The sequence below is a fragment of the Dendrobates tinctorius genome, unplaced genomic scaffold (assembly GCF_039654945.1).
Source record: "Dendrobates tinctorius isolate UK_male_01 unplaced genomic scaffold, ASM3965494v1 ptg000028l, whole genome shotgun sequence".
Classification (NCBI taxonomy): Eukaryota; Metazoa; Chordata; class Amphibia; order Anura; family Dendrobatidae; genus Dendrobates; species Dendrobates tinctorius.
In genome coordinates, this window is record NW_027361696.1 from 19,578,335 (window position 1) to 19,604,328 (window position 25,994).

The 25,994-nt window shown below is 44.8% G+C and overlaps 2 protein-coding genes across 5 annotated transcripts in view; one reads left to right on the forward strand and one right to left on the reverse strand.

Moving 5' to 3' along the window:
• TMCO4 (transmembrane and coiled-coil domains 4) overlaps positions 1-25,994 on the forward strand; it is a 93,718-nt gene that overhangs the window by 49,955 nt on the left and 17,769 nt on the right. For 2 of the 4 annotated variants that reach the window (XM_073570380.1, XM_073570381.1), the window contains 2 exons: positions 1,556-1,673; positions 9,327-12,380. In XM_073570380.1, the coding sequence (XP_073426481.1) occupies positions 1,556-1,673; positions 9,327-9,695 (487 nt within the window). In that variant the 3' untranslated portion in view covers positions 9,696-12,380. Of the gene's footprint in view, positions 1-1,555; positions 1,674-9,326; positions 12,381-24,106; positions 24,265-25,994 lie in introns of those variants that run through there. The other 2 variants (XM_073570382.1, XM_073570383.1) reach the window with 2 other exon arrangements.
• HTR6 (5-hydroxytryptamine receptor 6) lies at positions 15,178-24,111 on the reverse strand. The gene is given in 4 exon segments (XM_073570384.1): positions 15,178-16,007; positions 16,313-16,456; positions 22,227-22,964; positions 22,966-24,111. Coding segments are annotated over 4 exon segments (1,335 nt in total). The 5' UTR covers positions 23,020-24,111; the 3' UTR covers positions 15,178-15,608.

Consider the following 25,994-nt stretch of genomic DNA (forward strand, 5'->3'; position numbering starts at 1 on the left):
ATTGGATGTGCAGCCACTTATTACCAACATTTTAGTATGATCACTGAACCAATCATGAATCCACCTAACCGTAGCCTTGTCAATCCCATACTTAGTCATTTTTTTCAATAAGTATTGAGATATACTATATCTACTGCATTTCCCTGATCCACCCAGTCAGTGATTCCATCATAGAAAGAAATTACATTAGTCTGGCATGACTTGTTTGCTACAAACCCATGCTGGCTCTGGGTTAAATACTGTATTCTTACATTCTTACCCAAGTACTTATTTGTTTAGAGATCTTTCTTGGTATAGAAGTAGGGCTCACTGGCCTGTAATTACCTGGCTCCATCTTCTATCTTTTTTGAAGATAGAGACAACATTTGCCCTTCTCCAATCTTCTGGGACTTCTCCTGTTCTCCAGGATTTTTCAAAGCTTCTGGCTAGTGGTTGTCATGATCCAGGCTGGGGTTTGTTTCTTGTTATTCTCTGCCTGGTCTGGTCATGCGGGGGTTAACCTTCTTTGCCTCGTTTTGGGTTCTGTGTAGCTATTTCAGTCTGCTGTGGCCTGCAGACCAACGTCAGTGATAGTTCATGCTCCCAGGATATAGCAGCTGACCCCTTGATACCGTGTTTTGTCCTCTGCCCGTTTACTCTGTTCCCGTGACTTCCCTTTCTTGCCACCCCGCTTGTCTAAGTTTTCGCTCCCTGTGCTTGGACCTCTTGGTATGTGACCCGGCTTGTCTTCTGACCTGTTTGACTGTCTCACGTCTCGGTTATCTCTGCTCCTGTCTGGCTCTGACTTCTGGCTTGTATTTGACCACATGTTTTGCTGTGACCTCTGTTTCTGACTCGGCTCGTCTGACCACTCTTTCGCCACCTGATGGCGCCTGTGCTGCTGTTCAGTGGTGCTACGCTGTGTGTGTGCAACCTCTCTTCCCTCACCAGCATCCCCTGGTGGATGTTGCACTATATTGCACTGCAGGAGCATTGCAGTGATTCCGCAGTTTCCTCTTCTAACTCTTTCAGTACCCTAAGTTGTAATTCATCTGGACCAGGAGATGTAATTTCAAGTAAATTCGTGTTCACCACCATCTCTCTATTTATACATGGTGGGCCATTTATATGGATACACCTGGGTGGGCCATGTATATGGATACACCTAAATAAAATGGGAATGGTTGGTGATATCATCTTCCGGTTTGTGGCACATTAGTATATGAGAGGGGGAAAACTTTTCAAGATGGGTGGTGACCATGGCGACCATTTTGGATCCAACTTTATAAATGACCACCCAGGTGAATCCATATAAATGGCCCACCCTGTAGATGGTATGGATTCTTTTATTCCTTCCATGGCACCGTAAAGATCAGTTGATGTTATATTTGCTTTCTGCGATAACACAGATGCAAAATAGGAATGTAAAAGTTCAGCCTCTCACCATCATTTCTGACCTCTTCACCCTTTTCATCCTGTAATAGTCCTATAGCATCTATGACTTTTCTTTTGCTGTTGACATTCCTCCCAGAATCCTTTTTATTGCCTTTGGCCTTCTTTCCTCCTCTTTCGGCAGAGGTGATTGGCTGCTCAGCTTCGTGTACCGCAGCTCATCAGTGAAGCTTAGCGTGGCCGGATTGCAGCCCGTGGACCTAGATGATCGCCGGATGGTGAATGTGGACCTGTCTTCTGTGGTAAGCGCCTTATACAGTACACAGCTGTTTATCTTATTTGCTGGGGTTATCCGGTGCATACGATCCGTGGTTTACCGGACAGAAACAACATGCAGCCATTTCTGTCAGGTTTTTGTCTTGTATATGATTATGGAATAGCTCCATAGGCAGCACAGTTAGGGGGCATCCTGTTAACGCCGCGGGGTCTGCTGTGCGCCGCGCTGTCATACAGAGGAGACATAATCCGCCACTTGTTACTGAGAAGTTATTACCGTCATCCGCCTCCCGGGGATCAGATATAGGAACAGCGCCACTTTTCCTGCCCGTCTCCCCTCCTCCGCTCTACAGACAGACGCCACTTCTCCTGGAATTGAAGGAATCGCAGTCAGATGTAATTATTTCTAAATCCTTTCATGTGCGGAGACGATTACAAGGGTCCTGATAAATCTGGCACAAGAGGCGCCGAGACGAGCACGGCGTCTGCCGAGAGGACCCTTCTCACTGCTGCTAATCCCCGTAGATAACACCAGTCCTCAGAAAGAGATGACCACATCACTGCCACATCCACATCGCTGCCACAGGAAATATAAGTGCAGGAGTTCAGTAGTTAATGTGTAATCTGTTCCTGGTTTAAGCTGAGTGACAAACATCCGACACACTCAGCTCCACTACATCTGCACTGAGGCCCGGGACACAGACAGATAAAGGCAGTGCGAGACACCATGTTCTCCAGCTCCACTGCTCGAAGCATCAAAGTAACGGGATGTAATGTATGTAGACCGTGACTGTACCTGCAGAATAGTAAGTGCAGCTCTGGAGTACAATACAGGATGTAACTCAGGATCAGTAATGTATGTACTCAGTGACTGCACCAGCAGAATAGTGAGTGCAGCTCTGGAGTATAATACAGGATGTAACTCAGGATCAGTAATGTAATGTATGTACACAGCGCATGCACCAGCAGAATAGTGAGTGCAGCTCTGGGGTATAATACAGGATGTAACTCAGGATCAGTAATGTAATGTATGTACACAGTGACTGCACCAGCAGAATAGTGAGTGCAGCTCTGGGGTATAATACAGGATGTAACTCAGGATCAGTAATGTAATGTATGTACACAGTGACTGCACCAGCAGAGTAGTGAGTGCAGCTCTGGAGTATAATACAGGATGTAACTCAGGATCAGTAATGCAATGTATGTACACAGTGACTGCACCAGCAGAATAGTGAGTGCAGCTCTGGAGTATAATGCAGGATGTAGGTCAGGATCAGTAATGTAATGTATGTACACAGTGACTGCACCAGCAGAATAGTGAGTGCAGCTCTGGAGTGTAATGCAGGATGTAAGTCAGGATCAGTAATGTATGTAGACCGTGACTGTACCTGCAGAATAGTGAGTGCAGCTCTGGAGTACAATACAGGATGTAATTCAGGATCAGTAATGTACAGTAATGTATGTACACAGTGACTGCACCAGCAGAATAGTGAGTGCAGGTCTGGAGTATAACACAGGATGTAACTCAAGATCAGTTATGTAATGTATGTACACAGTGACTGCACCAGCAGAATAGTGAGTGCAGCTCTGGGGTATAATACAGGATGTAACTCAGGATCAGTAATGTAATGTATGTACACAGTGACTGCACCAGCAGAATAGTGAGTACAGCTTTGTGTGCGGATGTGTAAACTGTCGATGTCTCCATGTAGGGAGCATCACTAACAGCCCTGCTACTCTTCACTTACTGCAGAACTACAAGTCCCAGCTGTCTACAAGAAATTCTATGCACCCTAGAAACTCTTGAGTAATTGTCTTATGATCCATTACTCACCAGTTTGCTGTAGAACTACAAGCCTCAGCCAACCCTATCTGATTCCATTACTGCTGTTATTTTCCATTCTCTTTGGAACTACAACTCTCAGCATGGCTTCCTTTTATACTTTGCTTTGGAATGTTTCCTCTGTACATTCCTCCCCTGCATCTTGGGGTTTTGCGCGGTAGCTCGTTGCAGATAATCACCGTGCCGCCCCCACCTGGCAGAAAGTAATTACACCCCCAGGTTAAGCGCTGACCTGCTGTCCTTTTCACGGCCCCTTCAGAGGGAGAGGTGACGGGTGGAGAACAGCTGCACCGTACAATGCCGCCCCCCATAATTGCCCGCTGCGCACATTTTACTCCCCTTTTTGTTTTCTTCTGTTTCGTTGATTGTCCATGTCGTTTGTTACCGACTAACAGCTGCAGCGGTGTGGTCCTGTACCGCACTGTGCTGGAAAACAATCCCCCGTAATCACAGCAAACCCCTACCCATTCCTTAATGATCTCCTTTCTTGGAGCCATCGGGCTGGGTTTCAGAATGGTGGTCCCCCATCTTTTGAGGAGCTGTATTGGTAGTCACCCAGCTTTTCCAGGATCAGATATTACTATATACAGTGAGGTCCATAAATATTTGGACAGAGACAACATTTTTCTAATTTTGGTTCTAGACATTACCACAATGAATTTTAAACAAAACAATTCAGATACAGTTGAAGTTCAGACTTTCAGCTTTCATTTGAGGGTATCCACATTAAAATTGGATGAAGGGTTTAGGAGTTTCAGCTCCTTAACATGTGCCACCCTGTTTTTAAAGGGACCAAAAGTAATTGGACAGATTAAATAATTGTAAATAAAATGTTCATTTCTAGTATTTGGTTGAAAACCCTTTGTTGGCAATGACTGAAGTCTTGAACTCATGGACATCACCAGACGCTGTGTTTCATCCTTTTTGATGCTCTGCCAGGCCTTCACTGCGGTGGTTTTCAGTTGCTGTTTGTTTGTGGGCCTTTCTGTCTGAAGTTTAGTCTTTAACCCCTTCACCCCCAAGGGTGGTTTGCACGTTCATGACCGAGCCAATTTTTACAATTCTGACCACTGTCCCTTTATGAGGTAACTCTGAAACGCTTCCATGGATCCTGGTGGTTCTGACATTGTTTTCTCATGACATATTGTACCTCATGTTAGTGGTAAAATGTCATTCAAATAACTTGCGTTTATTTGTGAAAAAAACGGAAATTTGGCGAAAATTTTGAAAATTTCGCAATTTTCCAACTTTGAATTTTTATTCCCTTAAATCACATGTTTACTTTACATCAGCACAATTTTGGAACCAAAATTTTTTTTTGTTAGGAAGTTATAAGGGTTAAAAGTTAACCAGCGATTATTCATTTTTGCAACACCATTTTATTTTTACGGACCACATCACATTTGAAGCCACTTTGAGGGGTCTATATGATAGAAAATACCCAAAAGTGACACCATTCTAAAAACTGCACTCCTTAAGGTGCTGAAAACCACATTCAAGAAGTTTATTAACCCTTCAGGTGCGTCACAGGAATTTTTTGAATATTTGAAAAAAAATGAACATTTAACTTTTTTTCACACAAAAAATTCTTCAGGTTCAATTTTTTTTATTTTACCAAGGGTAACAGGAGAAATTGGACTGCAAAAGTTATTGTGCAATTTGTCCTGAGTACGCTGATACCTGATATGTGGGGGGAACCACTGTTTCGGCGCATGGCAGAGCTCAGAATGGAAGGAGCGCCGTTTGACTTTTTCAATGCAAAATTGGCTGGAATTCAGATCGGACGCCATGTCAAGTTTGGAGAGCCCCTGATGTACCTAAACAGTGGAAACCCCCCACAAGTGACCCCATTTTGGAAACTAGACCCTCCAAGGAACTTATCTAGATATGTGGTGAGAACTTTGAACCCACAAGGGCTTCACAGAAGTTTATAACGTACAGCGGTACAATTAAAAAATAATATTTTTTCCCAAAAAAGTTTTTTTCACCCTCAATTTTTATTTTCCCAAGGGTAACAGGACCCTAATAGTTATTGTGCAATTTGTCCTGAGTACGCTGAAACCCCATATGTGGGTTTAAACGACTATTTGGGCGCATGGCAGAGCTCAGAAGGGAAGCAGCGCCATTTGACTTTTTTGGCTGGAATTGAGATCGGACACCATGTCGCGATTGGAAAACCCCTGATGTACCAAAACAGTGGAAACCCCCCACAAATGACACCATTTTGGAAACTAGACCCCCCAAGGAACTTATCTAGATGTGTGGTGAGCACTTTGAACCCCCCAGTGCTTCACAGAAGTTTATAACGCCTGGGCGTGAAAATAAAAAAATCGTATTTTTTCAACAAACATGATCTTTTAGTCACCAATTTTTTTATTTTCCCAAGGGTACCAGGAGAAAATGGACCCCAAAAGTTGTTGTCCAATTTGTCCTGAGTATGCTGATACCCCATATGTGGGAGAAAACTACTGTATGGGCACACATCAGGGCTCGGAAGGGAAGTAGTGGCGTTTTGGAATGCAGACTTTGATGGAATGGTCTGCAGGTGTCATGTGCGTTTGGAGAGCCCCTGATGTACCTAAACTATTGAAACTCCCCACATGTGACCCCATTTTGGAAACGACCCCCCAAGGAACTTATCTAGATGTGTGGTGAGCACTTTGAACCCCCAAGTGCTTCACAGAAGTTTATAACGCCCGGGCGTGAAAATAAAAAAATCATTTATTTCCACAAAAATTATATTTTTGCCCCCAATTTTTTATTTTCCTACGGGTAACAGGAGAAATTGGACCTCAAAAGTTGTTTTGCAATTTGTCCTAAGTAGGCTGAAACCCTATATATGGGGGTAAAACACTGTTTGGGCGCATGGCAGAGCTTGGAAGGGAAGGAGCACCATTTGACTTTTTCAACGCAGAATTGGCTGGAATTGAGATCAGACGCCGTGTTGCATTTGGAGAGCACCTGATGTGCCCAAACAGTGGAAACCCCCCAATTATAACTCCAACCCTAACCCCAACACACCCCTAACCCTAATCTCAGCCCTAACTCTAGCCCTAACCCTAGCCCTAATGGGAAAATGGAAATAAATACATTTTTTAACTTTATTATTTTTCCATAACTAAGGGGGTGATAACGGGGGGTTTGATTTACTATTTATGGCTGGTTTTTATTTTTGGCAGCTGTCGCACGCTAAAAGACGGTTTTTATAGTAAAAACAGTTTTTGCATCACCACATATTGAGAGCTATAATTTTTCTATATTTTGACCCACCGAGTCATGTGAGGTCATATTTTTGGCGGGACGAGTTGACGTTTTAATTGGTACCTTTTTCGGTCACGTGACATCTTTTGATCGCTTTTTATTGCGATTTTTGGGGCGCAGAATGAACAAAAACCAGCGTTTCATGAATTTCTTTTGGGGGGTGCGTTTACACCGTTCCGCGTACGGTGAAATTGATAAGACTGTTTTATTCTTCGGGTCGGTACGGTTACAGCGATACCTCATTTATGTCTTTTTTTATGTTTTGGCGCTTTTATGCAATGAAAACAATTTTATATAAAAAATAATTATTTTTCCATCGCTTTATTCTGCGAGCTATAACTTTTTTATTTTTTCGCTGATGATGCTGTATGGTGGCTCGTTTTTTGCGGGACGAGATGACGTTTTCAGCGGTACCATGGATATTTATATGCGTCTTTTTGATCGCGCGTTATTGCACTTTTTGTTCGGTGGTATGATAATAAATCATTATTTTTTGCTTCGTTTTTTATTTTTATTTTTTAAGGGGTTCGCTAAAGGGGTTAACTAATAGGACAGTTTTATAGGGCGGGTCGTTATTGACGCGGCGATACCAAATATGTGTACTTTTATTGTTTTGGGTTTTTTTATTTCCAAAAAATGAATTTATTAGGGAATATATATATTTTTTTTTAATTTATTTAGCGATTTTTTTTTTTTGTAATTATTTTTACAGTTTTTTTTTTTAGCTTTATTACATTGTCCCAGGGGGGACATAACTGTCATGTGACAGATCGTTGATCTATCACATCACAGATCACTGTGACAGATCAGCGATCTGTCACAGGCAGTGTGCAGGTTTCCTCCTTGCCTGCGCTTTGCAGGCACTGAGGAAGCCAGCTCCCTGCAGGCCCCCGAAGGTCCCCGTCGCCATCTTGGATTCGGGGACCTGCAGGGATGGTGCCCCCCGCAGCAGCGCTGCACATTGCGCTGCTGTGGGGGGCTCAGGGAAGCACGGAGGGAGCCCCCTCCCTGCCGATGCTTCCCTTTAACCCCCGGTACACCGCGATCGTGTTTGATCGCGGTGTGCAAGGGGTTAACGTGTCGGGGGCGGTCCGTGACCGCCCCTGACACATTGTGCCGTGTGTCAACTGTGATAATCAGCTGACACTCGGCCGCGATCAGCGGCGCTAACCACGTGAGCGCCGCTGATCGCGCTAGGTGCACTATCCCGTCCATGGGCATAGGGGCCCGGGTCCCATGGACGTGATAGTACGGCTGATGTCAGAAAGGGGTTAACAAGTGAAATCATGCTCAATTGGGTTGAGATCAGGTGACTGACTTGGCCATTCAAGAATATTCCACTTCTTTGCTTTAATAAACTCCTGGGTTGCTTTGGCTTTATGTTTTGGGTCATTGTCCATCTGTAGTATGAAAGGACGACCAATCAGTTTGGCTGCATTTGGTTGGGTCTGAGCACACAGTATGGCTCTGAATACCTCAGTATTCATTCAGCTGCTTCTGTCCTGTGTCACATCATCAATAATCACTAGTGACCCAGTGCCACTGGCAGCCATGCATGCCCAAGTCATCACACTGCCTCCGCCGTGTTTTACAGATGATGTGGTATGCTTTGGATCATGAGCTGTACCACGCCTTTGCCATACTTTTCTCTATCATTCTGGTAGATGTTGATCTTGGTTTCATCTGTCCAAAGAATGTTCTTCCAGAACTGTGCTGGCTTTTTTAGATGTTTTTTTAGCAAAGTCCAGTCTAGCCTTTTTATTCTTGATGCTTATGAGTGGCTTTCACTGTGCAGTGGACCCTCTGTATTTACTTTCATGCAGTCTTCTCTTTATGGTAGATTTGGATATTGATACGCCTACCTCCTGGAGAGTGTTGTTCACTTGGTTGGCTGTTGTGAAGGGGCTTCTCTTCACCATGGAGACTATTCTGCGATCGTCCACCACTGATGTCTTCCGTGGGCGCCCAGGTCTTTTTGCATTGATGAGTTCACCAGTGCTTTCTTTCTTTCTTTCTCAGGATGTACCAAACTGTAGATTTTGCCACTCCTAATGTTGTAGTAATTTCTCGGATGGGTTTTTTCTGTTTTTGCAGCTTAAGGATGGCTTGTTTCACCTGCATGGAGAGCTCCTTTGACCGCATGTTTCCTTCACAGCAAAACCTTCCAAATGCAAGCACCACACCTCAACTCAACTCCAGGCCTTTTATCTGCTTAATTGAGAATGACATAACGAAGGGATTGCCCACACCTGTCCATGAAATAGCCTTGGAGTCAATTGTCCAATTACTTTTGGTCCCTTTAAAAACAGGGTGGCACATGTTAAGGAGCTGAAACTCCTAAACCCTTCATCCAATTTTAATGTGGATAACCTCAAATGAAAGCTGAAAGTCTGAACTTCAACTGCATCTGAATTGTTTTGTTTAAAATTCATTGTGGTAATGTCTAGAACCAAAATTAGAAAAATGTTGTCTCTGTCCAAATATATATGGACCTAACTGTATATAGCTTTACAGAAAATTATGCATTTAAAGGGGACGCGCTCTTTATAGTAATGTTTTGACACCTCTCGCATAGGTGAACGGACACCTGGACTACATGAAGCAGATGGACACAATACTGAAGGCTGTAGGCATTAAGACCAAGGAGTGCCGGCTAGAAGAGCAGAATGCTCTCCTCCACCCGCCGGCGGGATCCACGGCTCTGCAGCAGAGCAGTGAGACGGCAGAAAAAACGAAGAGTGACCAGGACAATTCGCCATGGGACTGGGAACCGATCACGACCCCAAGCTTGCCCCAGTCACTCTGTGTTCAGTGTGGTGCTGCAGAGGCGCAGGAATCGTTCTGTAAGGACTGTGCCAACAACAACACGGTGAGAAAAAATCAGGAGCAGAGCGTCAGGAAACTGGACGACGCTCCTCACGCAAAGAGACCGAACATGATTTAGTGATCGGCTCCAGTTCTGTATGGTGAGGCAGACCGTGTGTCCTAGATACTGTGATACTTGGAGCGCGTCTCGGGTCATGTCAGCGGACAGGCGCCATCTGGCGACGGCATCAGAGACGACAGAGGTGAAGCCGCCACTACGGTGTTATAGCACCGCTGCCCAGTAGTGATACGTGACCACCTGCTGCTATTAACATCCACCGAAAATGCGTCCACAACAGTTTGAGGTGAAGCCCGAAATCACACAGACAGGTGTCTTCATTCATTATTGGATTGCTTTTGTCTTGTTCTCTGTTCTTGCTTATAGACCCTAAACGTCCTAGAAAACTACACAGTTGTGCAGCTCCATCCTCTTCCTGCCCCTCTCAGTTGTGCAGCTCCATCTGCTTCCTGCCCTCAGTTGTGCAGCTCCGTACCCCTTCCTGCCCCTCTATTGGGCTGCTCCATCCCCCTTCCTGCATCTCTAAGTTGTCAGTTGTGCAGCTCCATCAGCCTCTTTCCCCTCAGTTGTGCAGCTTCATCCCCCTCCTGCCCCTCTTAGTTATGCAGCTACATCCCCCTTCCTGCCCCTCTCAGTTGTGCAGCACCATCCCCCTCATGCAGAGCTTTGGAGTCGGTAAGCCAAACCTCTGACGCCTTAATTTCCATGACACCGACTCCAACTCACTCATAAATGGCTTATGTTTAAGTTTAAGTGATACATTTTTTTGTAGTAAAATGGGAACAACAGGCTTTTAATCATTACTATGATACAATAATCAAGCCATATAGATAGAACATAAAAATATATTTATTGGAATACAACTTTAGAACAAAAAACTTTTGCATATTTACAATTTATTATACACTATGCAGTAAGTGGAAAAAACAATTTAACAAAACTTACTGAATAACATTTGTGCAGTCTATGAATTTGTTCTGGGAAATAGTATCACCTCCATCAGATCCTCCTTCATAGATGACCTCAAATCTGACCTAATTATTTTAAGGCTAGAGAACAACCTCTCTACACTAACTTGGGTTGGTGGCAAAGCAGTAACCAGATGGGCAACATCTCTAACAATTTCAGAGTATAAAGGAATTGCCTCGTGCACAGTCAGTTTTGATGAACGATTGAACTGTTCTACTTCTTTGAGAGCAAGTGAAAAATTTTACTGAAATATGGTCAGTCTGTTTTCTATGGGAGTGGAATCTCTTTCCCTGCGGCAACGCTTTGCCTGCTCCATGTCGTCCAAATATTTTTCTAAATCAAACTCATCTGATGAGGATGAAGAAATGGCAGGACACGAGTCCTTTTGCTCTTGGCCGTCCTGTAGCCCACTCATCGTAACTGCTACGTCAATCAGAGCTTCTTTTCCTTTAGTAAGCTGTTGATCATCCAGCAATATACGATGACTCGGGTCGACAAAAACAGCTCCCAGAAGAATTTTATGTTCTAATAGCAGTGTCTCTCTCCATTTCATTGAAGCAGCAATACCATCTGCGATTAAACCTCCTCTTTGGGACAGGCAAAATAGCAAGTTCTTCCACTCATTTATAAAAATGCCAGGAGTTAAATACTCAGATTGTAACTTTTTAGTCACTGTAAATGGGTGATGAAGCAATTCCTTCAATTCAGCCACCTGTGTCCATTGACCTTCATGTAGTGTTAGCTGAGGGTCGGCCATATATACAAGGAAGGGTTTCAGCTCAAGCAATCGCTCAATCATTAATTAGGTGCTGTCCCACCGAGTGGCTTGATCCACAATTGCCCCTTTCCCAGCACGTCTCTTCAAGATGGAATCAATTTTAGGGGTTCTGGCAGCAATAGCTAATTTCCTCACTTTGCTAACCAGAGTTTCAGCATGCCCCTCTTGCAGTCTATCTCTTATTGCAGCTGCAGCATGTGCACAAAACAGCGCATGTGACGAATATGAAAGAGGTGTGAAGCAGCTTCACCAAGATTATCTAATTGTAAATAATCATTTTGCTGTTCTTCTGTAGTAATATCTGTTTGTTCCTCCATTATGGGAACAGGACTGTGGCCTTCCATCTCCAACATACTGAATGTGAAATGTTCTTCTAGCTGCTTTTGTTGTCACAAACATATCGAACATTAATAGCAAAATAGTTCACTCTGTGACGTGTGCAGGCATCCATTTTAAGAAACACAAAGCATCTCTTGAGTCTTTTTAAGATCTTCCTTTTGGTTAAAGGGTTCTTCAATCACTAATTTTTTAATACTTTCTCTTTCCATAGAAACACCAGGTTTGCGGGCCATTTCTCCAGTAAAAGCTGGTCGTGCAAATAATGATAATGGTACACTGTCCTTCACAACAAGCTTGATGAACTGTCTTTTAAACTCATCTGCTGTCATTGTTACAGTAACTTTGTCACAAAATATCTTGTAACTGATGTTTGAGACGCTCTTTCCTCCTCCTTTGCCTGGCGGGAAGTGCTCATCTCTGGTTTCTTGGTTTTGCTGTGATCTTTTTCAATCACAGCTTTGTAAACTTCTGGGTGTCAGTGTTGTAAATGTCTTTTTAGATTGGAAGCTCTTGAAGGAGCATTTTTATCACTGTCTGAGTATACACTGATTTTGGCATCACAGAATTTGTTTTCATCTGGGTCACTTATACACTGACACACAAAATGTTTTTTTTATCTTAAATCACTGTGAAATGCTCAAATACAACTGACATCATAAGATGCTTCTTAGACATGTTGTAATTATGTAAATTCACTCTCAAATTAGTTTTGTCCTGTAAAAAAAAATAAGGTATGTTGTAATTTTTGCAAGAATAGGGAGTCATGCACTGTATTGTTTTATTTTTATCCTAAACTATCTTTGCATAAATCTATAGGACAGATAAGTATAAAGTTTGTAAAATATGTTGTTAGATAGCTTTACTCTGAACTTTCAATGTCAGGCTTGTCTCAGGGTACAGCTCACTAAATGCTTCACATCATATTTTTTCACAGTCTATGAAGAGGGGAGGAGGGAGGGAGTATGTTTGTGCTGAATCATATTCCAGAACACACACACAAAAATATATGTCCTCATCGATCCTGTTACTGTATTTCCAAATGTGAGATGTTAGAAAACAGTTTTTCCCCTTATGTTCTATGCATAGTGTATATAAGTCATCAGAGCGGCTAATTTCTCCAAACATAAGCTAAGAGGAAAAACAAACTAAAACATCAAGCATACAGAAACAACATATACTGGGCTATTGATTTATGCACAGTATATTGAACGTTTAGATAAGCTTTAAGAAGTACTTACCTTAATCCTGCTTTTCTGACATTCTGAGATGAATGCAGGCATTCCTTCCCTGTTTGTATGTTATTTTTTGCCCTAATCTGTAGAGGAGGAGCTTTACTACTTATCATGAACATAAACTGCAGCACAGATTCATCTTAGCTAAAAGTCTAGACCTTAAATCAGGAATAGAACAGACATTTATAGGACATTTCATAACTTTCTCAAATTCTTATGAAAAAAAAAAAATATTCCCCACAAACTGCATTGAACTACTGTACCCAATTTATTATATATTTTAGGAGTCGGTCCATTTTATACTAACTCCGACTCCACAGCCCTGCCCTCATGCCCCTCTCAATTATGTAGATCCATCCCCCTCTCGTACAATTTTCCTCCAGGGCACATGACTGTAATATCCTCTTCCTTCCTGTCCCTGACTGTAATATTCTCCCCACACATTATTCACAACAGGAAATGCTATGATTTTTACCCTCCGCTATTGGAAGTAATGGTCAGGACAGGTTTTAAAGTGCACCAGTCTTTTCATACAAATCCTGTACTAACCCCTGGTCTTGTTGTCCTCATCCCCCATATGAATATAAAAATGCTTTTGGTGTATATATCAGTCTAATATGTATTGGAACTATCTCGATTTTCCTGCTGGGTACCTCTCCATCCACTCTATTTGAAGGGGAGCTTCCTCTCCATAATCTGCCAGCACCGAAAGTGCAGGAACCTTCTTTCCATCACTTCCTAGCACGCATTGCTCCTGGTCAGTGTTCAGTGGTTCGCCTTCCCTGAACAGAAAGACAATCTCTTGGGTATGCTATATGTTGTCTATCAGATGGTGGAGCCCCCGCTTTCAGTAAAGGGACAAAAACCTTCCCCAGCTTCCAGTAGAGGAACAAAGACCCACCCCAGCTTCTGGTAGAGGGACAGAACACCCACCACTGCTTCCAGTAGAAGGACAAAGACCCGCCCCCGCTTCCAGTAGGGTGACAAAGACCCGCCCCCAGTAGAGGGACAAAGACCTACCCCCGCTTCCAGTTGAGGGACAAAGACCTGTCCTCGCTTCCTGTAGGACAAAGACATGCCCCGCTTCAAGTAGAGGGACAATGACCCACCCCTGCTTTCAGTAGAGGGACAAAGACCCATCCTCCCTTCCTGTAGGACAAAGACTGACCCCACTTCCAGTAGAGGGACAAAGACCTGACATTGTTTCCTATAGGACAAAGACCTGCCCCCACTTCCTGCAATGAGACAAAAACCCACCAACAATTTCTGTAGCGAGGGAAAGACTTCTTCCTGTATAGAGACAAAGACCCGTCCCCGCATCCTGTAGAGGGACAAAGATTCGTCCCCAGCTTCCTGCACAAGGACAAAGACCCCCCCACTGCTTCCTATAGAAAAAGACCCTACTCCTGAAGAAGGACAAAGACCTGACATTGCTTTGGGTAATCTGGCTCGAGGTCTCTCCTGCAATAAATGGATTACATGTGCCATCTGACAGTGGTCAGCAAGTTGGGGCCACAGTGTGGAGGGATTTTTCAGGGACAGAACAACATAATCTTTAAATATTAATAATTTTCATCTCTCACATGATCCAATGAAATGAAGGCTGATGGTAGGTTGAGTGTTTGACCCTATGGATGTACACGAGTGCTGCCATTCACTGACTGCAAGCAGAAATCTCATGAGGATACTGCAGGATTTCATGATTCACCTTCATTTATGTAATGTGGACTAGCCCTTTATTTATGTATTTGGGATTTTGCCGGGATTGACCCTTTACTGACTCACCCTCTGCATACCTGACATTTATCTAATGTCATCGAGCTTGTTCCGTCGTTGCCGGTGGCAAGGACGGCGCCTTCCCCTCCCCCACGATCCGCGCTCATCAAATATCACTGAATTTATTACAAAGAACCGGATAGAGGAGCAATAATTGTAGAATATCATTGCTGAAGTTCCAGGACGAGGACCCCGTTTCCCTTTAGGGGCCTCGGAATATTGTGTCTCCAATCACCTCCATAGCTGCAATTACAATATTGCTCACTTCCTGTGGTACAGGCAATGCATTGTGGGAGCTCAGATGATAGCTACATAGGGCAAAGGTCACAGATAGGTGGGTGGAGCTAACCATGTACTGTTGTCGAATGCAGCTCTGGATGTGATTGGAGGAAATTACAAAATACCATTAAAATCGTTAATAAATAAAAAATTCACTACCACAACGAGACACGCTGGATAGTTTACTCGACTCACAGTAACTAGGGAGGCGCTTCCTCTGCATCAGCATTCTGCCAGCACTATAGGAGCAGGAACTTTCTTTTCCATCACTTCCCAGCATGCATGTTATGTATCAACCTCCAAATACATGTAAAGATCAGGACTGGAAAATGAAAAATATACTGGGTCCTATAGATAGTAACCAGCACATACAGAAAGAGCGCCCCTTCCACCCTAAAAAAAGAAACGGCTTATAAATACATTGTACGTTCCTGAGTCGCAATCTTGCGTGGCGGGTATCTCCTATACGGGCGACACTATTGCTGTGTCCATTGCAATTGGCACCTAAGTGTCAGTCTTCACTGTCGTTCAGGAATCTCATATGTGATCCAGAGAGATGATCACCGTTGTAGATGTGGGCAGAGTTGGCACAGCGATGGCTCAGTCCATGGGTGTGTTCAGCTGGTGGACCTGCATCTCCTGCTCCAAATCAAAGAGGTTGACGGAATCGGCAGCAGTGACGGGCAGCGGGTCGGTGCTGTGGTCTTTATAGTTCTGCAGGAGGTGCTCATGGCCCAGAGTGGCGGAATATATGGAGTCCGTCTCCCCGCGAAGGGTCAGCACGTTCCTCAGCGACAGCCCCAGGCGCGGGGCACTGTTGGAGTTGTGCACAGACAGCGAAATGACTCTGGAGCGTCTGCAGCAGGGCAGGTACTTCCCCATGGCACGCTTGAAGTCTCTCATGAAGAGGGGATAGATGATGGGGTTCATGGTGCTGTTACAGTATCCGAGCCATGTGAGGATGTCAAACAAGCCCGGGGGGACGCAGTCACAGACAGCCTGCAGAGCACAGCAAGAGAACGGTCAACACATCAGACACAAGGAAGAAGATGCCAGCGTAATATCATTTAAAGGGAATCTGCCTCCGGGGTCGGGACTTGTACATAAAGATTTCTTATAAATGCACTAATAATATTAGCACCAAGCGCCAAATACACAACCTTCTATTGAGCCAATAGGAGAGCTTGTAAATGGATTTTATTAAGCCCCTCCCCTCTATCAGACAGAGGGAGGTGTCAGCAATCACTGAAGATCACTGCAGATCACTGTGCCTAATAAGTGGTGAGCCCACCTCGCCCGCTTACCTGAACCATGTTGGCGATAAAAAACGGAAGCCACGCCACGAAAAACATGCCCAGGAGGATGCCCAGCGTCAGACTTGCCTTGAGTGCCTTCTTACTGTGCTTCGTGACAAACCGCCTCCCCTCCACGACTGGAACCGCCAGCACCTGGGATGATACCGGAGGAAAAGGTAGATGTGAATATATGGACCCATAGCTCGTCAGTCACAGGGCAACTGTGACCCAGGGATGCACAAACATCTCCCCTCCTTCCATAAACAGCGCCACTCTTATCCATGGACTTGTCTGGTATTGCAGTTTTTAGGACTGAGCTGCAATTCCAGACACGAGTGGCGCTTATTCTCAGAAAGATATCAGATACTAGCAGGGAAGCAGCAGCATTGTGAATGCAGCTCTGGAGGCTGTAAGCTGCACAGTGTGAGGGCGGGGAGTGATCTGTAATAAGCTGCAGTGTATTCATCACTATTTGCAAGATCTCCGCTTGCTGTCACTGACTTGGAACATTCCTCCTGACATCCATGGTCTGATGGCATTAACCTAATATTACCAAGTAGAGCAATAAGTGATATAAGCCAAGTTATCTCACATGTAAATACAATCACATATACCTTATAAAGAGCAATGCTAGACTACAATGTTTCAGCACGTATAGCGGTGACGATGGATACACACAGGGTCAGCCTTATACTGAGGGGAAAATAAGTTTTTGATACGCTGCCGATTTTGAAAGTTTTCGCACTTACAAAGAATGAAAAGGTCTGTAATTTTTATGGTACACTTCACCCGAGAGACAGAATCTAGAGATAAAATCCAGAAAATCACATTGTATGATTATTACATAATTAATTTCCATTTTATTGCATGAAAGAGGTATTTGATACAAGAGAAAAACAGAACTTAATATTGTTACATAATTAATTTGCATTTTATTGCATGAAATAAATATTTGATACAATATAAAACAGAACTTAATATTTGGTCCTGAAACCTTTGTTTGCAGTTACAGAGGTCAGACGCTTCCTGTAGTTCTTGACCACGTTTGCACACATTGCAGCAGGGATTTTGGCTCCCTCCGCCATACAGATCTTCTCCAGATCTTTTGGTTTTTGGGCCTGTCACTGGGCAACATTGAATTTCAGCTCCCTCCAAAGATTTTCTATTGGGTTCAGGTCTGGAGACTGGCTAGGCCACTTCAGGCCTTAAATATGCTTCTTACAGAGCCGCTCCTTTGTTGCCCTGGCTGTGTGTTTCCAGTCATTGTCATGCTAGAAGACCCAGCCACGACCCATCTCCAATGCTCTTACTGAGGGAAGGAGGTTGTTGGCTGAAATCTTGCGATACATGACCCCATCCATCCTCTCTTCATTACGGTGCAGTCATCCTGTCCCCTTTGCAGAAAAGCACCCCCAAAGTTTGATGTTTCCCCCACCTGTCATGATCCAGGTCAGGGTTTGCTTTCTGCTTCCCCACCTGGTCAGGCGGGGGTTAACCTTCTCTACCTCTCTCTGGTGTATGGGTGGCTATTTCTTTGCGCTGTGGCTGGCAACTGATGTCAGTGATGGTTCATGTCTTCGGCGAGAGCAGCTGACCTAGCATACCCTGAGTGAGTTCTTTGCTTCCTGTCTGCCCATACTTGTATGTGCCCCATTCCCTACCTCTGACTTAAGTGTTTTCTGTGTAACTGACCCCCCACCCCCCTGCAGTGTATGACCTGGCTTGACTTCTGACCTGGCCTTCTGTCTTCCGTTCCTGTTTTGGTTTGTTCTGTGTGGCCCTGATCTTTGGCGTGTTTCTGGCTGTGCTTTCGTCTTATTCTCTTGCAACAGTGCTCCCAACCGGCTTTTTGACCTCTGGCTTGCTTCAGACCTTGTTCCTGCCTTCCCCTCTGACGCTGCGTTCCTGGCTGTTGCTGATTTGGCTTGTACGACCTCTCAACTGCCCCCTAGCAGAGCTTTCTCAGCTCTACAGGTCTTCGCTTGAGGTGAGCTCCTGTTACCTCCCTGCCTTGCCCTGTGGTGGTTGTTCCTGTATCTCACACCACCATGCTACATGGTTGGGACGGCGTTCTTGGGGTTATACTCATCCTTCACCTTCCTCCAAACACAGCGAGTGGAGTTAATACCTAAACGTTCTATTTTGGTCTAATCTGACCACATGACCTTCTACCATGCCTCCTCTGGATCATTCAGGAGATCATTGGTGAACTTCAAACAGGTCTGGACATGAGCTAGCATGAGCAGGGACACCTTGCGTTCCCCGAATGATTTTAATCCATGAAGGTGTAGTATGTTACTAACAGTAATGTTTGAGACTGTGGTCCCAGCTCTCTTGAAGTCATTGACCAGGTACTTCAGAGTAGTTCGGGGAAGATTCCTGAGCTTTCTCAGAATGATCCTTACACTGCAAGGCGAGATCTTGCATGGAGCCCCAGACCGAGGAAGATGGGACAGTCATCTGGTGTTTCTTCCATTTTCTAATAATTGTGCCAACAGTTGCCTTCTCTTCAAGCCGCTTGCCTATTGTCCTTTATCCCATCCCAGCCTCGTTCAGGTCTTTAGTTATGTCCCTGGCTCTTTGTTCCTGGCCATGGAGGAGAGGTTGGAGTGTGATTGAATGTGTGGACAGGTGTCTTTTATAACAGGTGCAATTAATATAGGTAATGAGGTATGGTAATTTTAAAGAAAATTAACAGATCTGCGAGAACCAGAATTGTTGCTGGTTGGTCAGTGATCAAATACTTAATTAAATTACATTTTATTGCATTAAATATGTAAAAATCATACAATGTGATCTTCTGGATTTTATTTTTAGATTCTGTCTCTCGGGAGAAGTGTAGCTATGATAAAAATGAGAGACCTCTCCATTCTTAGTAGGTGGGAAAACTGGCAAAATTGGCAGTGTATCAAATCCTTTTTTTCCCTCAGTATAAGGCTGACCCTGTGTGTAACCATTGTCACCGTTATAGGTGCTGATATAGTGTAGTCTAGCATTGCTCTTTATAAGGTATATTGGTTATTTATGAATATGTATTAGGATCTTCTATTTTTCTGGGTGATATTTGTAATAATAATGCGCCTCCTAATTTGTAACCACACTGCCCGACATTTGTGTGTTTTTTAACGGATCTTTTTAAGGGTTTTTTAAATGGGATTTTGTGTCTGCTTATGTGTTTGAACTAACAACTAAGGCTAGTTTCACACTAGCGTTTACGCGACGCAGCGCACGGCGCCGCTAAGCCCCGCCCCCTGCCAGCTCCCTGCCCGCCTCATCCGGTCATCGCTGCCTACTATCGCACATGGACGCTTGCGATCTGCGCACCCTATCTTTAGCATAGGGTGCGCAGATCGTGCGCTGGCCGTGCGTTAGTAGGATTTTGGCGTGCGCTGCGCACTTTTGAAGGTGCGCCCGTGCGTGCCGAGCGCAGCATGTTGCATTTCGGCGCGCACGGCGCACCTTCAAAAGTGCGCAGTGCACGCCAAAATTCTACTAGCGCACGGCCAGCGCCCGATCTGTGCACCCTATGCTAAAGATAGGGTGCGCAGATCGCAAGCGTCCATGTGCGATAGTAGGCGGCGATGACCGGATGTGGCGGGCAGGGGGCGGGGCTTAGCGGCGCCGTGCGCTGCGTCGAATAAACGCTAGTGTGAAACTAGCCTAAGATTGTATTTACATGTGAGATAACTCTGCTTATATCACTTATTGCTCTTCTTGTGATGGTACCTCCTATATTTATTGGTATCTAGATTTATACTGAAATGGGTCTATATATCCTATTTTTTGTATTAATGGTCTGCACTGGATGCAAAAAAATCTTAAGTCAATCAGCTGCATGGATCTGCTTCCTGTTCCGATAGTTTGTTACAATGTATCACTGCAGGTGAAATGTAGCATAGTGAAGTCCAAATTATGCAGCTGGATGCAATAGTAACAAATCTCCAGATGTGGTTTATTCACAAGTGATGGATTGTGGTGCAGATTCTGCATCAAATTCAGCAACAATCCACATCCCATAAAGACGTGACTGATCGTGGGGTGTCGAAGTGACCGATTGTGGGGTGTCGAAATGACCGAAGTGTCAGGGGGTTATGTTTACTGGTAATAAATGTGTTTTTATCTTGGGCATGGAAGACCTTGTGCAGATCCTCGCTGCGCCCCCTCCTCCCGGGCTCTCACTGAGTTGGCAGCAGTTACCCCGCAGCAGAGGGTAGAGGGGTGTGGATGTTTTATGCACGCTCCGTGTGCTGGAGAGGAGCCTGACAGGAGACTGTAGCCCACAGTTCTCATGTTCAGGACTGGTAACATATTACTATGGGTGTAGGGGGATGATGTGACTCATCACAGCGGCTGTTCTGCAGCGTAAGTCGCGTCCAAGCAGCAAAGTGACAATAAGAAGCCCAGTGTCAGGAGAACGGCACTGACAACGGACAAAACAACATATATTTGCCACCTGAAGAGACGCCATGCTCTGATCTGCGACTCCTGCCCAGCACAATACATGTTTTGATACTAACACTAATGACCACAAGGTGTCATTGTTGGAACAATGTATCGCCACCTTAAGGCCATAGCTGGTAATAATGCACTTCAGCTTTATCTCTAGGGGCTTGATTGGTGAATGAGGGGTTTAGGATCCCCCAGTCTCGTGATTGGTCCTGGTTGCTTCAGTTGGATCCTAAGCAATCGTACACTGATCAGTTGTCCTGTGGCTCGGTGATAAATATGTTTATTAGGAATTTTTTTTTTTTATTATTTCCTAGTTGGAGAGGAAGTTATATAATTATAACATGCTGTAAAGTATAATCATTCACTAACTGTAAAGAACTGTGTTATTTCCATCATGACGCCTAGAGTGTCAAAGCTACAACTCCACAAGGATCAACTCTCAGTCAAGATGGGGTGCAGTGTACATTAATGAGAAAAAATGAATTTACCAAATGGCTACAATGAAACAAAGAGTGAAAAATTTAAAGGGGTTGAATACTTTCCGTACCCACTGTATGTACACTGCACAGTACCACTCCTCTTGTGTGAAATTTTTTTTTTTTTCAGGACTCTTTATTCTTAATGATATTGGCTGGTTGTTTGTGTTTTTGTCCAGCTGCAAAATATATTTTGAACCAGTCAGATGCCTCCCTGATGGTATTATACACTGGAAAAGTACCTTCCTGCATTTCTCAGCATTGATGATGACACCTGACCAAACGTCTCTGAACAGCAGATGGTGTAGTTGGATCGCACTGCTTGCTTCCAGTTCTGAGCTGATGGCACTGCTGAACATCTTCATGATGTGTCTCATCTGCTGTACTAAGTTTACTTGGCCAACCACTGCATCTACGGTTCTCAGCGTTGCCCATTTCTTGGTGTCCTCACTAAGGAAAAATCCAGGCAGATACATGTAATACCATCAGGAGGTGACTGATTGGTTCCAGATTTATTCTGCAGCAGGACAACGACCCCCAACATCCAGCCAATTTCATTAAGGACAAGCAGTCATGGAGGATATCTGGGGTCAGTTCTCCAAGATGTTTGGTACAACCGCCTGCTGAGATCCTCCATAACCTGTGTACAAGTGACGAGAAGAAGTGATGGAGATGATGGGCGGTCACCAGATACTGATGATGGAGGGGGCCACCAGATACTGATGATGGAGGTGACGGGTGGTCACCAGATATTGATGATGGAGGGGGATGAGCGGTCATCAGATACTGATGATGGAGGTGGGGGGTGGTCACTAGATACTGATGATGGAGGCGACGAGTGGTCACCAGATTCTGATGATGAAGGCAATGGGCGGTCACCAGATACTGATGATGGAGGCAATGGGCAGTCACCAGATACTAATATAGCTATTGATAGGTACAGGTCACCGATTCACAGATTTTGGGCCTTTGCAGGTTGTTGGTGTAGTGGTACTTACCTGCACATGATTAAAAGATGCATTAGGAACATTCGTTGTCAAAGAAGCCACCTGGACTGCCTGCTTTCTGGCCGCCAGTAGGATCCTGCAGTAGGTAAATGAGATGGCTGCTGATGGGAGAAAAAACGTCAGACAAGAGGCGATCAAGGCGTACGGTAAGCTGACTATCAGACGGCACTGCTTCTCCGACATAAATGTCAGGTTGGACGATAAGTCGAAGCCTGGCTCGTGCCACCCCATCTCAATGGGCAAGAAAGAAGCCAAAGCAGCCAATGTCCATGTGGCCAAAATCAATCCCAGCGCCCTGCAGGACGTCATTCGGAGTTTGTACTTGAGCGGGGAGATAATAAGCAGGTAGCGGTCCAGACTGATAACGCACAGGTTGAGTATGGATGCACTGCAACACATGACATCAAAGGAATACCATACACAGCAGAACTCGGCATCCAAGATCCACCTCCCATAGAGTTCATTCAGCATGGCAGGAGGCATCACCACTAGGCCCACCATGAGGTCTGACATGAAGAGAGACACTAGGAAGTAGTTGGAGGTATTTCTGAGGGATCTCTGTGTGAAGATGAGTAAGATAAGTAGTGAGTTGCCTAACGTGGTGAGAAAGATGATCAAGCAAAGGAAGGCCGCCATCCAGACCCGACGTCCATTGGGAAATGCCCCCTCTGCCTCTTTGCCATACAGTCCATTCCAATGTTCATCCATTTGGTGAGCCATCAAAGACCTTTCTACTAAGAGGTGAACATTGCATGTGTCTCCTCTTTGCCAAGTGTCTCTCCATCGATCCTAGACCTTCTCCACCATTGTGACCGTGGATCTCTCTTCACCACTATTTCCACTCTGCTCCCATCTTACCTTGCCCCTTCACCATCCTGATCCTGACTTATCTTCTTAATTCCCCCACCACCCTTGTATAGGTTCTGTCTTTTATTTTCCACCATTTTTGTACCGTTTTAACTCCACCAACCAAATACTGTTTTCTTAACATCACTTTCTCCACCATCCTTGTCCTGTGTTATCTTCTTCCTTTCTTCACCACCCAGATGATAGTCCAGTGTTTTATTTTCTCTCCTATCTTAACCCCGTCTTATCCTCTCAACTTCTCCACTTTCCTGGGCCGATCCTGTGTTCTCACCCTTTTCACCACGCAGATCTTGGTCCTGTCTGAGCTTCTCACTTTCTCTACAATATTGGTATCATCTTACCACTGCAGCGTCTCAAATGTTCTAGTCATGTCTTACCATTTCACCTTCTCCACATTCCTAGTCCTCTTTTCTCACCTTTACCATCCATATCTTTGTCCCGTCTTAGCTTCTAACCTTCTTCATTATTTTGGTCATGTCTTTTCCTTGCACCTTTTATCCAGTCCTATTCTTGTCTTACCCTCTCGCCTTCTTCACCACCCTTACCTAGGTTCCATATCCTTGCATGGTTTCTGCTTTCCTGGTTCTATCTTATCTTCCCACCTTCTTCCCTATCCTGGTCTTTGCCTTGTAGCTTCTCTACTGTTCTGGTCTTGTCTTAGCCTCTTGTCTTCCCCACTATCTTGATTTTATTCTCATGTTATCTTCTCCCTTTCCACTGTCCTGGTCCTGCTTTATCTGCTCAACTTCTTCACTGCCCTGGTCCCATCTTCTCACCTTTTCCACCCTCTTGGTCCCTTATCTTCTTTGTCTTACCACCATCCAGACCTTGGTTCCTTTGTATCCTCTCACCTTCGCCACCATCCTGCTTCCTTCCTATAGGCTCACCTTCTTGGCTTTGCTTCTCTTGTATTATTTCTTACTTTTTCTTCTCTGGTTAATTCTGAGGCTTTGTCCTCGTCTTCACCGTCTCTAATAATAATCCTCTCGTTCCTTTTCCTGCAGTTTATTGTGTCTTCGTCTCGTTGTCACTTCTTCTCTGTGAGACCCTCCTCGCTGTCTCCACCATACCTCCCCCTGGAGGAGCAGAACCGGCAGAGGCGATGTTATCACATGTAGCAGCCGTCAGAAGGAAGCAAATGTGAGATGAGTAGAAGGGAGCGGTGAGTGAGCAGCGTCTGACAGGGAAGTGATGGGAACTCCGGCGGCGGGTCCTCCTCTCACCAGCAGACATCTCCGGGCTTCCACGCCTCATCCAAACCCATCCGATGCCAACACAGTGAATGTGACAGCGGCAGCGAGCGGGCGCCAGGACAGGGGCCCCCATATTCCTCCACGAGTCACAGCTCTGCAGGGGTTAATGTCAGACCGCGCCCCCCCCAGCTGATATATATATATATAAATGTTACAGGTCACTGATTTCTCATCATTATACTGGAGGGGGCATTATACCATGTAATACACACCTCAGCTGCTGCAGAACCTCATGATGCACATTTCAGCTGCTGCAGAACCTCATAATACACCTCAGCTGCCGCAGATCATCATAATACATCTCAGCTGCTGCAGAACATCACGATGCACATCTCAGCTGCTGCAGAACCTCATAATACACCTCAGCTGCCACAGATCATCATAATACACCTCAGCTGCTGCAGAACATCACGATGCACATCTCAGCTGCTGCAGAACCTCATAATACACCTCAGTTGCACTGCATGATTCACTGCAGCAGAATCTCATAATACACCTCAGCTGCTGCAGAACCTCATAATACACCTCAGCTGCTGCAGAACCTCATAATACACCTCAGCTGCTGCAGATCTTAATACACCTCAGCTGCTGCAGAATCTCATGATGCACATTTCAGCTACTGCAGAACCTCATCATACACCTCAGCTGCTGCAGAACCTCATAATACACCTCAGCTGCTGCAGAATCTCATGATGCACATTTCAGCTGCTGCAGAACCTCATCACACACATCAGCTGCTGCAGAACCTCATAATACACCTCATCTGCTGCAGAACATCACGATGCACATCTCAGCTGCTGCAGAACCTCATCATACACCTCAGTTGCACTGCATGATTCACTGCAGCAGAATCTCATAATACACATCAGCTGCTGCAGAACCTCATAATACACCTCAGCTGCTGCAGAACCTCATAATACACCTCAGCTGCTGCAGAACCTCATAATACACCTCAGCTGCTGCAGATCTTAATACAACTCAGCTGCTGCAGAATCTCATGATGCACATTTCAGCTGCTGCAGAACCTCATCATACACATCAGCTGCTGCAGAACCTCATAATACACCTCCGCTACTGCAAAACCTCTTTTTGAAAACAGTGTACTGCCTTATTAACTCCCATCTACCAGTAAATGTACGGTACATCACCCCAAAAGAAGCCTCTCGATCTGATCATCAATCACTGCTTTCTCAAAAGAAGTTCTACAGCAGGTAAGTTCTGTATTATACAATGTCTCAGCTGCTGCAGAACACCTTTCAGAATAATAAATAGCCTCAAGTAAAGCACTAAACGGACCGGAAATTCTAGATACGAGGTGGCTATCATTTTGTAGCCCCCAGATGGAGCAGTCCATGGTGCTGAGACCCCCGCCTCGCGCTCCCATCATGTTCTTCAGCTTCTTTGCATCGTGTGCCTTTAAAAAAAAAAAAGGTCAACGAAATAGCGAGAGGTAACAGGGTGAGCAGCTCTGTATTCAGGACTGGCATAGAGCAGATGGTTCTTTACAGTGTGGCCAATCCTCAGGATAAATCTCCTGATGTTTGCTACAATGCATCAGTCTGGACTTCAGGAGAGGATACAATAGTAGCAAAAAACAAACCATCAGCTTTAAATTATTAGGCTTCTACTGGTTTTAGCC